Source organism: Lepisma saccharinum, chromosome 14, assembly GCF_977018435.1.
Source record: "Lepisma saccharinum chromosome 14, izLepSacc3.1, whole genome shotgun sequence".
Lineage (NCBI taxonomy): Eukaryota > Metazoa > Arthropoda > Insecta > Zygentoma > Lepismatidae > Lepisma > Lepisma saccharinum.
Genome location: NC_139242.1, coordinates 34,814,862 through 34,829,963, shown reverse-complemented (window position 1 = coordinate 34,829,963; position 15,102 = coordinate 34,814,862). Strand labels below are relative to the sequence as shown.

The 15,102-nt window shown below is 37.7% G+C and overlaps 1 protein-coding gene across 1 annotated transcript in view; it reads right to left on the bottom strand.

Annotated features, from left to right (window-relative positions):
- Positions 1–13,062: 13,062 nt before the first annotated feature.
- Positions 13,063–15,102, bottom strand: part of LOC145998473 (prostatic acid phosphatase-like) — a 44,015-nt gene continuing 41,975 nt past the window's right edge. The window contains exon 7 of the mRNA XM_083134885.1: positions 13,063–15,060. Within this exon, the coding sequence (XP_082991011.1) occupies positions 14,863–15,060 (198 nt within the window). The 3' untranslated portion in view covers positions 13,063–14,862. The remainder of the gene's footprint in view (positions 15,061–15,102) is intronic.

Here is a 15,102-nt window from a genome sequence, read left to right as displayed (position 1 = left end):
GACTGGACCTACAGTTTAAAGTGGGATCCGAACCACTTGTGCCTCCACCGGGAATCGAACCCGAGACCCCTTGATTACAAGGCGACGACATTACCACTGCTCCATCGGGAAGGCCTCATGTTTTGTTAAAAAATTGCACAGAACAATAAACGATTTTCACACTTCATGAGCAGCTAGCTACATAAAAACCTACAGTCTCATTTTGTAGAGAAGAAAGAGAACAATAAAATGGTATAATATAATCATTGCAGCCCCCACAGTTCCCAGGATAATGTAGCAAAACCCGCGAGAGAAAACACGAACTTCAAAAAAACATATTCGGCAGAACCAGAGTTTTCTATGCGGTCCGCGCTCATTACATACAGAAGAAGAGAGCATTGAATAAAGTTATTTTATCAACACCTTTTTTGCACCTTTTTTGAAAACATTTTCAGAACCTTTTTTCCCTTTTCGGACTACAATTTTACACCTTCAAATCCATTCTCTACTAGGCTAATTACATAATTATATATTGAGTAGCTGTCAGTGTTGAATCCAGCCAATTTCCCCCGGGGAGATATCAAACTTCCCCGGGAGCTGATGTCACAGGCAACAAATTATAATATTAATAAAAATAATACTAATATATTTAATTGCCTCTTATCTCTAATACTTAGTTGCATTAAGTGTAAATTTCTATAAGACTGCACAAGCACGTTGCTACCAGCAAACTGTTGACTGACTAACCGTTAAAATAGCTGCAAGAATTTGAAATTCGTTGCAACAATAGAAGCTTACATTACACCAGCCCACTGACGTACGCAGGATTTTTTTTTCGGGAGAGGCTGGAATTGTAAAGGTGAATTAGTACATATCTGCTTTCTAGGGGGCAGAATATACAATAAGATATTTTGAATAAGAAATTTCCACTCTCAAAAATGGCAATCGGAGGGAACTTCAAAAGAGGTTTGCATTTACGTCTTTGGTTCTTCCCGTTTTTCATTGCTTTAATTTGAAAATGTTGATTTTCTGAACATTTCGGAGGGGCCTGTAGCCCCGTGAGCTCGTGTACCAGCCTTGCTGCTTTACACGTGTCCACTGTAGAGTTTCAATGAAATGAAATTTCATTATATATATATATATATATATATATATATATATATATATATATATATATATATATATATATATTACTAGATAGCAGTTATCAAAACGGACGATAATTTAAATTCATTCATTATTTTGACTTTTGAAAGAGGACTGTAACATAACTTATTATTGCAAGAAAACTAGAAAATGTACGTTCTACGTTAAATTAAAGTGAATGGAAAAAGGCAAAGTAAATTTGGTTGCCAAATTTCTTAGCTATTGTTCGAATGCTCTGCCAGTTAATTGAAATTTCCGGGGGAGGGTGACTTTTCACCCCCTGATTTCATCACTGGTAACTGTTAATTATATATTATAATACTATCATTCTTCAGAAATCAGGCGTCTATAGTGATGTCATATAACATATTCATGGAATATTCCGGATGTATCCAAAAGTATAAATTCCGCCAAGATTACAAACAATATATAAGTTCAACGCACAGTAACTTTTGCTTTGTTTATTTGATTTATTTACCGCCGCTTTTGCTTTAATGGATAACGATGAAACAGATTAAAGCGGGTACACTCAAGAACACAATGTAATAATACTATTGAACCCTGAAGTGTCTGTGAGTGTACGTGTAAAAATATTGGAACAGTAGCTTCTCCTCGATCTCAGAACCTCTAAATTTATTTTCTTTGCTGTTGTGTTCATTATACACATGAATAAAGAGCACGAGGTAAAATTTCAGGAAATACTGTTCTTCCTTTCGAAATTGTACATCCCGCAGCGAAAAACAACAAAAAAAAAAAACTCATATTCTTTATTGCCTATAAGAAGCTTGTGGAACCACAACTGATAAATCTAAATCAGATTTTCAATCTTGGTTAGCCCACCACCACTAATTACAATAGAGGATTATGAATTTCAAAAAAAGTAGATTCATCGGATTGCTTTTTATCGTGGCTTTAATACTCTGACAAAGGAGGTAACTGGATTTATCCTAGTGATTATACTACCTGTTTCACAAAGCAGTGGTGGAAAACTGAGCTAACTGAGCCCATTTGTAGGCGAAAAAGGATCACTTGCGAAAGGAAATGAAGGGTTTTAAGCTCATTATTGATTTTTCAACCCCCCCTCCTCTCAGAGCAAAGTAAATTTTCCACGGATGGAAAACGGGGGAGGGGGTAGAGGGATGTAAGCGTGAGATTAACCAGAGAACACAGATTCAAACTCATTAATAATACATGGAACTAGATTATCGTATTTTCAATGTCTCTAAGTGGTACCAATGTTCAAGTATTACCCCACCACAAAGACAGAAGTTTCTGTTTCCAACGCAATGTAAGAGTATGAGACAATGATAATGAGTCAGAGAGACAACCTAGATTTAACAAGCAATATATCATTTTCCCCATTTAATTCCATCGGTTATTTTTTTTAAATACGAGGTTTGATCAAAAAGTATTCAATCTTCGAAATCCATACGAAGCCCGTGAGAATTGCGGAGAACGTAATTGGATGTCAGTGCGCATGCGCGAATCTTTAGCTCCGCCTCCTTCCGGTTGTTTCATGCAGGGCAACGGTCTGCAAATCGTTCTGTTCGATTACTATTGGTGCAGGCTGGAGAATTACGAGTAAGTTTCAACTCGCTGTTCAGTCTGGAATTGCTTAGTATTGGTATGGTGCTAACAGAGATCATATATGACTAGCTTTCTCATACGTTTGTATTGGAACTCTCATACACACAACTACAGCACCCCATTTACACTCTCCAGTGTAAGATGAATGCTATGTTTTTGTACCATTAAAGATCGTCAACACTGTAGAATGTGGAAGCTACGCTAATATTGGTGTTTGTGCAGGACTATAATAATAATTGTTGTCTTTTTTCGGATGACAGAAGCAACAGGCGACACATATCACTTGGGAACGAACCAATCAACAGCAACATTTCATACCGTAGCGCCATGAAAGGCGGACAAGCCTGCGTTCGATTGGCGAAATCCTCAAGAGACACGCGACATGTGTCGCTTGTCGGGTCGATGTGAAATCTCCATATGCTTTTAGTTCCTTTCTCTAAAAAGCTATTTTTGTACTTACATATTTATTTTTCTCTGGACAAACTAGTTATTTGTTTCTTCGTTTCTTCTCCCTTTCGTATTTTTAACACCCTCCCTCGAATCTAGTCTGTCTTGTTTTCGGTTGATAATTCCCAACGGATCAATTTTTTGTTTTGTTTTACAAGAGATGAACTCTTAATGAGAAAAACGTAATTTTTCGCTTCACGAACGCTTGATTCCTATATATTGGTCCCCCACGCCTCTTTCCTTAAATTACGTGTTTGGGAGATTTCCCCATTCCACACTCCTTGAAAAAGAAGTTGCGCTGAAGTTGCAATTTGTTCCGTATCGGACTGTTTCGTTTACGAGCTTCCAGCGTGAATTCGTTTCCTTTTTGTAACTAATTAAGTATAAAAAACGCACAGAAATTGCTACTTTGCTTTTGGTCGGGAATTAACCCTCCTTCCGCCTCTTCCAGTGTTTCGCGCAGACGTTTGCCTCCAAGACAAGGGAAGGATTACTTAATTCTTGAGTTCAAGAGTTGTTAAGGGAGAAGGTGGATTGGCAGCCTTGAGGTTTAAATTCTTCTACTTCGTTTTCCTGCGGTTTGTTCACCTGTCAACTCGACAAAAATTCAGATTTTAAGCCATTTTGGTGCAAGAATCGGCTGTAACTCAAACAAAACTTTAATTATGTTCTTCGTTCAACTCAAACAAACAGACAAAAACAACTGTTTCAGTAGAAAGAGCTCTGTCTTCTTGGTGCAACCACAGCGCCTTGAATCTATAGGTGGTGATCCCAAGTTAAGAAAGAGTTCAGTATTAAGTCTAATGGGCTTTTACGTTTGAGATCAGCGCCCCCAAATAAAGAGTATTTTTGCCAGGAAAAAAAAAGTCGTTAACATTCGAACAACATTTGGAATTTCTATCCTTTCTCCGACGGTCCAGACCATCTTAAAAAAACATATTCATTTCTTATGTGTTCGGTGATTTGGGGGGCTGAATGCAACAGCCTGCTGACTGTTGTCACTTATGCAAACGCTTGTTGGGAAATCGAGGGGGTGGGGAGTATCGAGGCAAAAGTTTGCCAATAGGCTTCCGTGGGTGTTTTCTTGCCTTGAGTGGTTCTTGAAGCTATGACGAGGCAGTTGGTGATTTTGCTTCTTTCGAATGAGAATTTAGTGGGATTGTAAATCATAAAATTTTATGATTATAATACTATTTCCTCCTGTTTTCTTTTTAAAAAAGTGCCCCTTACTGCCATTGTGGTGATTTAGTGATTTGTCGTGGAATTTTCGGTCTCGTATTACACACGTTTGTTCAGGTGTGTACCAAAGCAGACGTTCAATGCGCAATGAAACCGTCTTCTGCTACGCACAAATGGCAACGATGTTGCCATAAGACACATACTCTTAACTGGGATATTCACCAATTGAGACTGTGAGACCCCATAAGCAACATGCTTTCTTACAAGTTCCACATCGTGATGAAATCCGCTAGAAGCGCTGGCCTCAGTAGGAGTATAAAGATTTCGTCTGCGCTTGCCAACTTTAAAGAATAAAATCCAGGGAGGTTTCTTTACAGGCTTCAAACCCTTTACATTAAAATGTTTCGGAAGACAAATGTCCTGAATATCAACTGTTTTCTCTTTGTGATCTTGCTTTGCTACTGTGAATACAAAATTGAAACAACTTGATCAACCATAATTTGTAAGGAAAAAAACAAAATCAATATACAGATAGGCTGACTCTTCTGAAGTCGTAATACTATAATAAAATTCTTCCAAATGAAATAAAATTTATTTATAAAGTCTCTACATTTCTCCAAGCCAGCTCTTTTCCTGTAACCAATCCAAATATATTTTTCACCCGTCATTTGAAGGCGCAGTAATGATATCTTTTCTTTCCGCGCGACTCTGAACTCGCCTCATAACACGAACACTGAAACGCACTTAATCCCTCTGAAACATACTACGAACAAGGTTCGTCCATAAAAAAAATAACTTTTTTTAGGAAAGAAAACAAGTAATTGCCTTCAAATGACTTTATCATCTTCAAAATAATCACCAGAGGAGGCAAAACACTTTGAACAGCGTTTGTATAGGTCTTTGAAACACTGTTGATAGTCATTGACAGTAGCTAAGTGCTCGCAAAATACGCGTAACATTTAATTTAATGTCCGCGAAGCGTCAAATCTTCGCCCTTTCATAGCCATCTTAAGCTTGGGAAAAAGGAAAATCAGCAGGCGATAAGTCCGGAGAATATGGAGGGTGATTAATCGCTGTCACTGAATACAAGGCGGTATGAGGCCTAGCATTATCATGTAACAGACACCTCCAGAATCACAGAGGTCCTTTCTAACCCGCTTCATCCTGTTTCTGAGTCGACCAAGCACTTCCTTGTAATACCACTGATTGATTGTTTGGTTTTCAGGGACAAATTCATGGTGGATCAGTCCTTGGGAATCAAAAAATGCGATCAGCAGCACCTTTGTCTTCGATTTCGACATCCGTGCTTTATCCTTTACGGGCGAGAACTGTCACTTTCACGTCCACCTTTGAAACGTTTGTGCCAGTCAGCAGTCATACACCTGGGTTCTTGATAATGCTGCATCACCATACACTGCCCGTATCACCTGTAACGTTTCGGTAAACGATTTATCCAATTTGTAACAAAACTTTATGTTGTAACGTTGCTCCATCTTGATGTACGTATTTGGTACGCCGCCTGCACACGACCTGCATCTGACGCACTCTTGCCCCGATACCGACTGCCAGTAACAGGTTGAAACATGCACTGATGGGAAGTTTAGATATAGCTCTTTGCACTGTTGCCAGAATACGGTACCTTTTTATTTGATTTGGTTTCTTTTTTGACACTTCGGTTTCTTTATGGGCGGACCTTGTATATAATGAAGCAAAATTGGGCGAAGGGAAATAAGAAGTCTTCAAACTTTGAGGCAACAATTTGTTTCAACTTTCTACTACTCCCTTCTCCCACAAACTTAACAATGACTTATCTTCAAAATAAGTGGAGTTTAGTTCTTTGGTATTGATTCGATTGGTTTATTTCACTTCGCTTTTCTGCCACTTTTGGCACAAACAACACCCATGTTCAGGCCGGAATTCGAACCAGGGACCCCTGACTTTATAGCACGCTGTGATAACCACTCCGCTACGGAGATTGGCTTTAGTTTATTGGTTTGGAATAACAAATTTCTTCGCAAATGCACACGAAAATAAAATAGAAAGATTATAATGAAGCATATAATAATACTAAATCTCGACATTCCAGGAGATAACAAAGTTTGTCCGGGAGACCGGAAGAGTGAGTTCGATTCCGGGAAGGTTGTCAAACTTACCTGCTAGTAATGATGATAAACTGGATTTTCAATGCAACATCTAACTCCTTTTCTTCTAACTTTTCTGTAAATGTGAAAAATTAATGGACGCTGAGATAGTAAATAAAAATTTCAACTACTGCTGGTTTTGTGTCATTTCATTGTGAAACTTGCAGTTCACTCTGCAATAAAGCCTTAAGCCCATTAAACTTGGTTTAACAAACCTCAAACGACTCGGATTATGATCTCTGCCCTCGGTCACAAAAGCCTCCCTCATCCTCGTTTCCGTTGTCGGCGCAGCAACTGGAAAGAGAGGCGAAAGAATCGCGAAGGGTCAATTTAATTGGCTTTGCTGGATTCGGATCCTATGGATTGCCAAAGCTCGTGATTCTTTCCCGCTGGACTTGACCACAATTACCTCTGCTCATTGCGCAAGAAAGAAAGGCTACACTGAACGAGGACTTCTTATTTACGTCACGTGAAGTGTTGCCAACTCGATTATTTTTGAACCAATACTCCCCCCCTTTTTTTAAGCTTGCTCAATTTTGAAATGATCTGGTGAGGCAGATAATTTTTTTCGAACGTTTCTGGATTTGTCTTCTACAATCCTTGCTCACTTATACCCAGTAGGGGTGTCACAAAAGTTATGAAACTCTACCGCTAATAGAGCATACTACAATAATATATATTATATATACACTCTGTAAAAAAAAAATTAACATCACTGTATTCTTATTACGGATGTTGACAATTTTGAATTTCGCATGCATGCATCTTTCCTGCTCAACTTGAAATCAATTGATTGAAGTATTGGTCTGGATTCACTGCGTAGTGTGGTGTTATTCTTATGTTGATGTAGTGTTTGGAGTGTCCGCTAGAGGGTGTTGCAATCAGTTACTGCTGCAAGGCTTTGTAATCAATTGTCAGGAATCTGTAAAACGATTGTTAGTAGTGCAACTTGTGACATGTTTTATGTTGCAACTACATGTTCATTACTGACAGTTTGTATACGTTATCATATTTGTGAAGTGTTCTGGTGCTCTGTAGTGTATTTGAGCGTGTTTTCTCGAAAAAATGGGCAGAAAGTGTGACATTTCACCACGTAAGCAAGGAATGGTTCTTGCTTTGCATATGGATGATCATTTTCAGAGAGAAATTGGTCGACAACTTCAAATGCATCAATCCACAGTTAGCCGCTGCCTGCAAAAGTAACAAGAACATGGAAAATCATCACTGAGAAGTCATTGTGGCAGAAAGAAAAAGACATCACCTTGACTGAATCGTATGATAAAGGACATGGCACTGAAGAACAGATGAATGAGTTCACGCCAAATTGCACATAAACTTCAAAATAAGGTGGGAGTTAATCTTACTCATGCTACTGTAGTATCCCGACTAAAGAAACAGGGTGTTTCTAAACACGTCCCACGTAAAAAACCCAGACTTACTGACGCACATGCAAAAGCTAGACGTGAGTTTGTCACACGTTATGGCGCATGGAATGATGCAGATTGGGAACATGTGATATTTTCTGAAGAAAAACAATTTAAATTGCTGGGAAATGACAGCTCAGTTAAACTGTGGATGCGGAAGGGAGAAGAACTTGCAAAATCTTGTAGTTTAGAAACTCAAAAGTTTTGTGGCAGTGTTATGATTTGGGCATGTTTTTCTGCAAAAGGGATTGGCATGATGCATATTTGCACATGAACCGTTAAGGCTGATCGATATCTGGAAATCCTGAATCGGAAAGTTCTACAAACTGCACGAGATCATTTTTCTGGACAGAATTTGGACTACTTTATTTTTCAAGACGATAATGAAACCTGTCACCGTGTTCAGGTGGTGAATAACTGGTTTCATGAAATGAATATTGAAAGACTTTGGTGGTCACCCAACTCTCCAGACATGAATCCTATAGAAAACCTGTGGGCTATGATGTGCAAAAAAACTTGGTAATCAGACGTACTGGTCAAAAGAGGAACTTATGGCAGCAATCGTACATGTTTGGAATGAAATTGAAGTCGAATATTGTCAAAATCTCATTCATAGCATGCCTCGAAGGTTGGAAGCACTTAGGAAGGCCAGGGGTGGCCACACTAAGTACTAGTCAATGTATTTACTTACTATCATTTTAAATTAACATATCATGATGCATTTAAAACCTTTGTTCAATATTTTTACTTGTAAAAATTGTCTTTGTGTGAAAACGTTCCACAAGCTATATTTGCAATAATTTTGATATTAGTTCTGTCAAGTGCATTATGTACGTAACTATGACTTAAATAATAAAAATATATTGTACAGATATAGTGTTTTATATAATTGTTAGGAAAACAAATCGACAAGTCGAATTAAATCAATAAAACAACTGATAATTCACGAGCGAAATGCTGACGACCAAAAATAATGAAGTGATGCTATTTTTTTTACAGAGTGTGTGTGTGTGTATATATATATATATATATATATATATATATATATATATATATATAATATTAATATATTAACATATATTATATATATAATATATTAATATATTAACATATATTATATATATAATATATGTTAATATATATACAGGGTGATTCAACAAAAGAGTGCAAAGGTTAAACAGGAAATAGGTGATACACCACTAAACTCTTGGTGAAGCCAGCGTACCGTGATGCGGAGCACAGCCTAATTTCAGTGTGTATATTCGCAACCATCTGTATGTTACCTTTCTTGCTCGCTGGATTGGACAGAGAAGCTCTATTCCCTGGCCTGCGAGGTCACCCGATCTGAATCCACACGATTTTTTTCATTTTTATCAAATCAGTTTTCAAGTTCTAGTAACTGTAAGTAACTATAATTATAACTCAGTTACATTTTAACCAAGTAACTATAACTTTAACTCGGTTCTTTTAGTGAGTAACTTCCAGAACAATTGTTCTCACGATGCTGGGTAAACACCCAAAACTATTGGATATCGCACCAACATCAAACACGGTCCCGCTCTCACCAAAGGCTAGTCATTAGATTACGCGGGCAGCCACAAATACTCAAACAGCAGTTATTGAAACACACACAAAATATTTATTTAGAGTTTGGAGAACAACAGCGTTTGAATCGAGATGCTTAAAAAGAACGCCGTTGCTGAGAGAGAAGGACGAAACTTGACAACTTGTCAAGTATCATCTTCAGTTAGAACATTCTCTTCATCAGAGTAGGCAACCCCTGAAGACAGTAGGAAAGTGGGAAATGGCGACCTTTTATGGAAGTGACCAAGACAATTTCCGTCGCAGGGAGAGACAGAAAAAGCTGCAACCTCAAAGAGCACTCGGGCCTAATGAATCGTCGTTCTCTAGGTGATGATTGAACTCGACGTCCTTCGTGATCGGATTGGTCGATCCTTGGAAGGACGAGGTCCTTTTGTCGTCTTTAACGAACCTACGACGTGTCAATGCGCGTCCCCTCAGGGACACATTGCGCCACAAAAATGGCCTTCTAAGACGACGTCGGGGTTCTTCACGACATTCAACCTCAACAACCACAATTCTTGTAGCAGTTTTGAGGTTAGTTTGACGATACTCACCTAACCCTTAGCCAAGGCTGACCCAGTTGCGGATCGCACTTGTCCTCAAATCAGGATCAAATCTTCCTTAATCGTGTCCTCGATTCGTCGAAGCTCGAACGTAATTGGATCCAATAAACAGGCTTACCTACCTTCGTGGCGGAGTGGTTAGCACAGCGCGCCAAGACGACAGGTGTTCCTTTATCAATTTAATTAAATCATCACTCATCCTCATCGTCGCGATTAGCCAAAAGTTGCAGAAAAGCAACGCTAAATAACAAAAGTTGTGGCCGCGGTGGCTCAGTCGGTAGCGCGTCTGACTACCAAGCTAAAGGTCCCGGGTTCGATCCCCGGCCGGTTCAAATCCGAGAACTTTTCTAACGTTGGAAGCGGCCCCGGTATCACCCAGCGTCGGATGACATGGGTACCTGGGGGAAACCAGGGGGGTAAAGGCGGTCAAGGGCGTGATGCTGATCACATCACCCCCACTCAAGACCGGATCAAGAAAGTGTGGGGCGTGGTGCTAAGCACAGGGGTGCACTTTACCTCCTTTTTTTTAAATAACAAAAATTAAATCAAACCAACAGAGTTTACTAGTTCTGCAACTGTTCTCTTTCGTCAACAATGTTCTGAAACAAAGAAAAATATTTCTAATTTCTGAATTTGATTTGAATTTTGTTAATTAGCATCGCCTTTCTTCCACGTTTGGCTAATCGCAACGATGGAGATGAATGTTGATAAGATGAGAGATGGATGAAGGGACACTCACAAATAACACTCATACCCAGGCCGGGAATCAAACCCGGGATCCCCTGCGTCAGGGCGCGATGTGCTAACCACTCCACCAAGGTGTTCGGCTCTAATTTTTGAAAACTTGTAGCACGTTATTATTAGCGTAGGTTAGGGTTGAAAACGTTCAGAATATATTTTAAGAAGCGCACACTCCATCTTGCTACGTTGCAGTGATTTTTCGGGGACTTTCAATATATTATTCCTGCCAGAGCCAACCTTAGGGAGGGCCCCGCGCCAATTTTAAAAAAAATGTTTTTATTCGGTTTATTACGAATTTGTAGGACGCTGGTGCTTACAATTAAGAAACTAATCTGATTTTTCCTTCATGGATTGCTTTGACATACTTAAAACTATCCAAAATTACTGAAATAATATTCTACATACACTACTAGGCTACATAAAAATCGCATTCAAATATTTCAACGAAAAATAGTTTATGTGCAATATTCGTTTAATTAGATAATGAAATCATAAAGTGGAAATATTATTTTGTGTGAAACAATGTAAATATATATCACAGTCTAAATTCAAATGTATACAAACACAGGTTATCTTCAAGGAAACGAAATCAACTTTAAAAAAGGAAAAAAAAAACGAATATCAAATGTCCTTAATTGCAAAGAAAACACTAACAAAATAGAAGTAACACATCTTTGATACCTTTATTAGAAAATATATACCATATTTGGCGGCGTATAAGATGCATTCCTCTTTTGTACCGATTTTTGTGGAAAAAGCTTTATCAATGAATTTATAATTAATTTAGATTATTTCATGTCATGTAAAATCAACCAAAGTCTGAACCTTTACATCTCAGAAATTGATAATTCTTGGTACAGTGGTAGTATCAGTAAGATTGACGAGAACTGCCAAATTTCAAATTTTTGGGGCTCATAGTTCTTGAGTTACTGACTTTCAAAAAAGCAAGAATCCCAAAATTTGACGACATTTTGAAATGTTTATACAGCTACAGATCAGAAACTATTTGACCTAGAGAGCTCAAATTGGTGTCATTCTCTTCTGATTTTAATTAGCTTTAATTTGAAATGCAACATGGCTGTGTTACTCGATTATTTTAATTTGTCATAAAAAAAGTTTTTTTTAAAAAATCTCAAAATCACCTCCTTTATTTTTTTTAAAAAAAATATATGTTTTGAAGACATCAATTGACTATTTGTGTCAAAATTTCATAATAGGATGACAATGGGTTCACATGGAAATAAATTTTTGTGTTGTAATGTGTGTGAAATTTGCTAAATTTGTTGGCTTCCATGTTAAAACCATAATCATAGGCTGACTGGTTGATGTTCAAGACTTCATATCAATCTATTTTATAATTTTTTGACTACAAATAATAGGAAAAGTTAAAATATTTATCACTTTTAATATCAGGTAATCAAATTGAAAAATGTATATTCGTGTTTATATTTTAGAATAGGATACAAACACAAGGCCTTAATATCGAAAATATATATCCTACGTAGTATTCATAATAAACTAAACAACCATTTTTATCAACCACAGACAACAAATAGTTTAATAACAATTAATTTCAATTAATTCAATTTAAAAGCATCATTTTGAGAGCATAAAACATAGCTACTTAACTGAGTATTTCACAAAAGAAAACTGACTGAAGATTGCAGTAAACAATTGGTGTTGTTCACTTAGGTATAACGAGTGTAGCAGTGATAGATCAATTGATCTCACATTTCTAATCGCAGTATTTATTGTCTTGTCGAAAGCACATTTCATAAGCAACACTCTTTCTCACGTGATTCTCACCCTCCGCTACTATAAGCTGGCAGACTGGAAGGAGCTACTCAGCAGCGTTTTCGACAGCCTGAAGGGAAAAATTGAAATTTCTTTCTCCCTACTCCCTCACCTTCAACCCACCAGCCGCTGCAAACGTTGCAACAAATTGCAATATTCATATCACATATGTTATTGAAACAACAATACAATTTATCCATTTGTGTGTGTTTGTGCAGAAGGGTAAGGGAGGGGGATGAACGTTGCATTAAAGATTACTCACAATCAGTTGCTACCATATATCACTGTTAGTAATCAAGAAATAAGGACTCTGCAAAACTGACTGGAATACCTCACATATCTTGTCCCTCGTCTATCATTATATTGTATTAAGAGGAATGATTTAAATACTTTTTACTCTTCAAATACCTGTAAGGGGAATCTCAACAGCAAAACAAGTGGCAAGTGACAAGTGACAGCGAGGGTTTACCCCAAGCAATCCGGCACCTTCAGTCTATAAGCAAATATTCGCCGAGCATGGGCGAAGAACAGACCGAGACGACATGATGCAGTTTATTGAGAAAACGACCCAGTCCGAACAACATGCGAGTGACAAGCAACATGTGTAGCATGTTGCATGTCACTTCGGTCTGAAAGGTCCTTAAATTTTAATATCAAACATTTATATATTAAGGTTGTTATGTGCCATGCGATTTTTTAAGCAACATCATTACATTATTATTAAAAGCGATAAATATTATAAATTTTCATATTATTTGTAGTCCAAAAATATAAAATAGATTAATATGAAGACTTGAACATCAACCAGTCAGCTTATAGTTATGGTTTTAACATGGAAGTCAACAAATTTAGCAAATTTCACACACATCACAACACACAAAAAAAATAATTTCCATGTGAACCCATTGCCGTCCCATAATGAAATTTTGCACACAAATAGTAAATTGATGTCTTCAAAACATATATTTTTAAAAAAGAAATTATAGGGCGTGTTTTTGAGATTTTCAAAAAAACGTTTTTTCGATTTTATGAAAAATTACAAAATTCAAGTAACACAGCCACGTTGCATTTCAAATTAAAGATCATTAAAAGCAGAAGAGAATGACACCAAACTGAGCTCTCTAGGTCAAATAGTTTTTAATCTATAGCTGTATAAAAATTTCAAATTGTCGTCAAATTTTAGGATTTTCGCTTTCTTGAAAGTCAATAACTCAAAAAATAAGAGCCCAAAAAATCTGAAATTTGGCAGTTTTTGTTCTCTTGACCAAAACATCTAAAAACTCTGAATCCTAAAGGTTCAAAAATGTTTTTTCTTGGTTGATTTGACATGGAATGACCCAAATGTTGGTCTACTTTCAACAAATAACTTGCCTAATCTATATAGGAAAGAATACATTTTAATCTTCTTTGTCACACACCAAGATAGCAAGAAAGAACAGAGAAAATTTCCACAAATAAATGTAATAAAAAACTGAGTATCGGCGTATATGAAGCGCCCTGTTTTTCAGACCTACGTATTATTAAGGGGAAAAAAGTGCATCTTATTCTCCGGGAAATACGGTATTTTTTTACAATCTGCCATATAAAAGTAGACATGACATCAGGTTTTATTAGCTATAATAGTTCCTCTCTATATTTTAACATAGAGCGTCATCTACAATCAGTATGAATAAGACAAGACCTAACCAGATATTTGGAGTAGACGTAGAATTGTAATATTCTGATCCTTCTTCTTCTGTACATTCTTCTTCTTCTTCTTCTGACCCTTACCACCGGGTATATGGCAGTTTTGGTCAAGGATCTGGGATGTAGAACACTGGTGAGTAGGAGTACCATTGAATCGAAGTCGATATTCTGATCCAAAGTAACAGGAAAAAAAAATTCAAATCGCCTACAGACTTAAGCGAAAGCGCCGAGAAAAAAATATTTCATTGTTAGTAGTTACTTGTACATGGTGGTGTCTATACAGGAGCGTCCTGTCCGGTCCATTGCACCCGTCAAGTAAGTTTTGAGTGTCAAAAGCAAGCAAGTCTCTGCGCAAGCGGTGACTCAAGAGTGCTCGACCAATGAACAACTGGATCGCGTGGTGGGCGATCCAGTTGTATAGCAGCGGGTACTTCTTCGCTTCTCCAGCTTTGCTTCTCCCCTTCTTTACCGTTATGCGCGGGCTTGCTCCAGACATTCCCGAAATAGAGTATAGGTGCGAGTAGAAAACGAACTACAAAATATAAAGAACGGATTACCAATGACAAGAACCAATCAACGAGCGTGGAGAAGCTAAAAGCCCAATCCCAACTCTTCCCACAATCTTCTCACGCTTTCGATATCCTTTCCTCCAGAGAAGCACTCCTTCTTTGGATCGTCGGGCACTGTCGATCGGGTGAGGGAAATGAAGGTCTTAAGCGGACACATCTGCGAGCAACCGGGCAATCTTATTGGCTGGAAATTACCATCTGGAGTGTTCCGGTAGAACATCTGGAACGAAGTAAATTAGATCGTGTTCAAAATTAAAGAAAA